Source organism: Opisthorchis viverrini (genome assembly GCF_000715545.1).
Source record: "Opisthorchis viverrini unplaced genomic scaffold opera_v5_168, whole genome shotgun sequence".
NCBI lineage: Eukaryota > Metazoa > Platyhelminthes > Trematoda > Opisthorchiida > Opisthorchiidae > Opisthorchis > Opisthorchis viverrini.
In genome coordinates, this window is record NW_008751823.1 from 23842 (window position 1) to 24855 (window position 1014).

Here is a 1014-nt window from a genome sequence, read left to right on the forward strand (position 1 = left end):
AAGAGGGCACGGTTTAGGGGAGGAATGGAACAGTTGCGGGTGTGCTATCAAACTGAGTATGACAGTGCCGTGCCATCATTGGCCTGACATGCTTCAGTTTTTGGACAGCCCCGTGACGGACGTCAACATTTGAGATAATTCGTCTTGGGTATGCAGTTCATTGAGCAGCGGTATTTATTTCAGCCTGGTCGAGGAAACAAGCTCGAACGAAGCCGATATGGGACTGCAGGTTTTCTTGGTCCGTTTGGTGATCCCGGAGTTGTAGATCATAGGCCAGGTGGAGTGGAGATCAGCTAACCAGATCGTCCAAAGCGGGCACTTCCGAAGTTTAAGGCATGCACTAATATACACGGCAGAGAACCGTATAGGTATCGTCACCTACTCAATGGAGACACGTGTCACTGGGGGACAATCCAGCTGAAATTGCACCTCGTGGGACATATAACCTTGGTCCAGTGCGTAGATGATTAATAAGACTTAGATTTTCACTCAAACTAGAGAGTAACTGACCTTCACAGCCTCGACTGACGCAGCTCCATGGTGTCCAGCTGAAAAGCCTTGTAGAACAGGTTAACCGATCGGAGGGAAATGACGTCATGTGCCCGTCAATGTCTCGGTTTTCTTGTTGGATGAAGCTACAGAAGGTCGCGGCTTGGTTGCGGCGGTACCGACAATATGCTTAAGAGGCAGAGCAGAAGAAGGAGCTCTACCTTCCGGTATTATCAGAGTACCCGAACTCCGTCAAGCACGTAATTTTTGATAAAGATCGTGCAATCCAGTCACTTCGCGCAAGAGCTGCATCAGGTTAACGCTCCTGTACTGAATGCGAAGCCCTCCAGATATCGAAATCATAACGGCAGCTAACGAAAATTGTCACCTGCTCTGATTTTTGACTTTGTGCGTGGGGGCAGACTTACTTACTCGAACCACAGTCAGTCAATGAAACATCCAGCTCTTCTTCCGAACCGACATGCTGTTACTTCCTTGATCGTGCGTCACTTTCATGAAGTGGAA

The 1014-nt window shown here is 48.6% G+C and overlaps 1 protein-coding gene across 1 annotated transcript in view; it reads left to right on the forward strand.

The window, feature by feature from the left end:
• Positions 1-683, forward strand: part of T265_07318 (hypothetical protein) — a gene marked incomplete at both ends in the record, with an annotated part of 2465 nt that extends 1782 nt beyond the window's left edge. Inside the window, 3 exons of the mRNA XM_009172810.1 lie at positions 157-277; positions 302-459; positions 519-683. Of these exons, the coding sequence (XP_009171074.1) occupies positions 157-277; positions 302-459; positions 519-683 (444 nt within the window). The remainder of the gene's footprint in view (positions 1-156; positions 278-301; positions 460-518) is intronic.
• Between the last annotated feature and the right edge of the window lie 331 nt (positions 684-1014).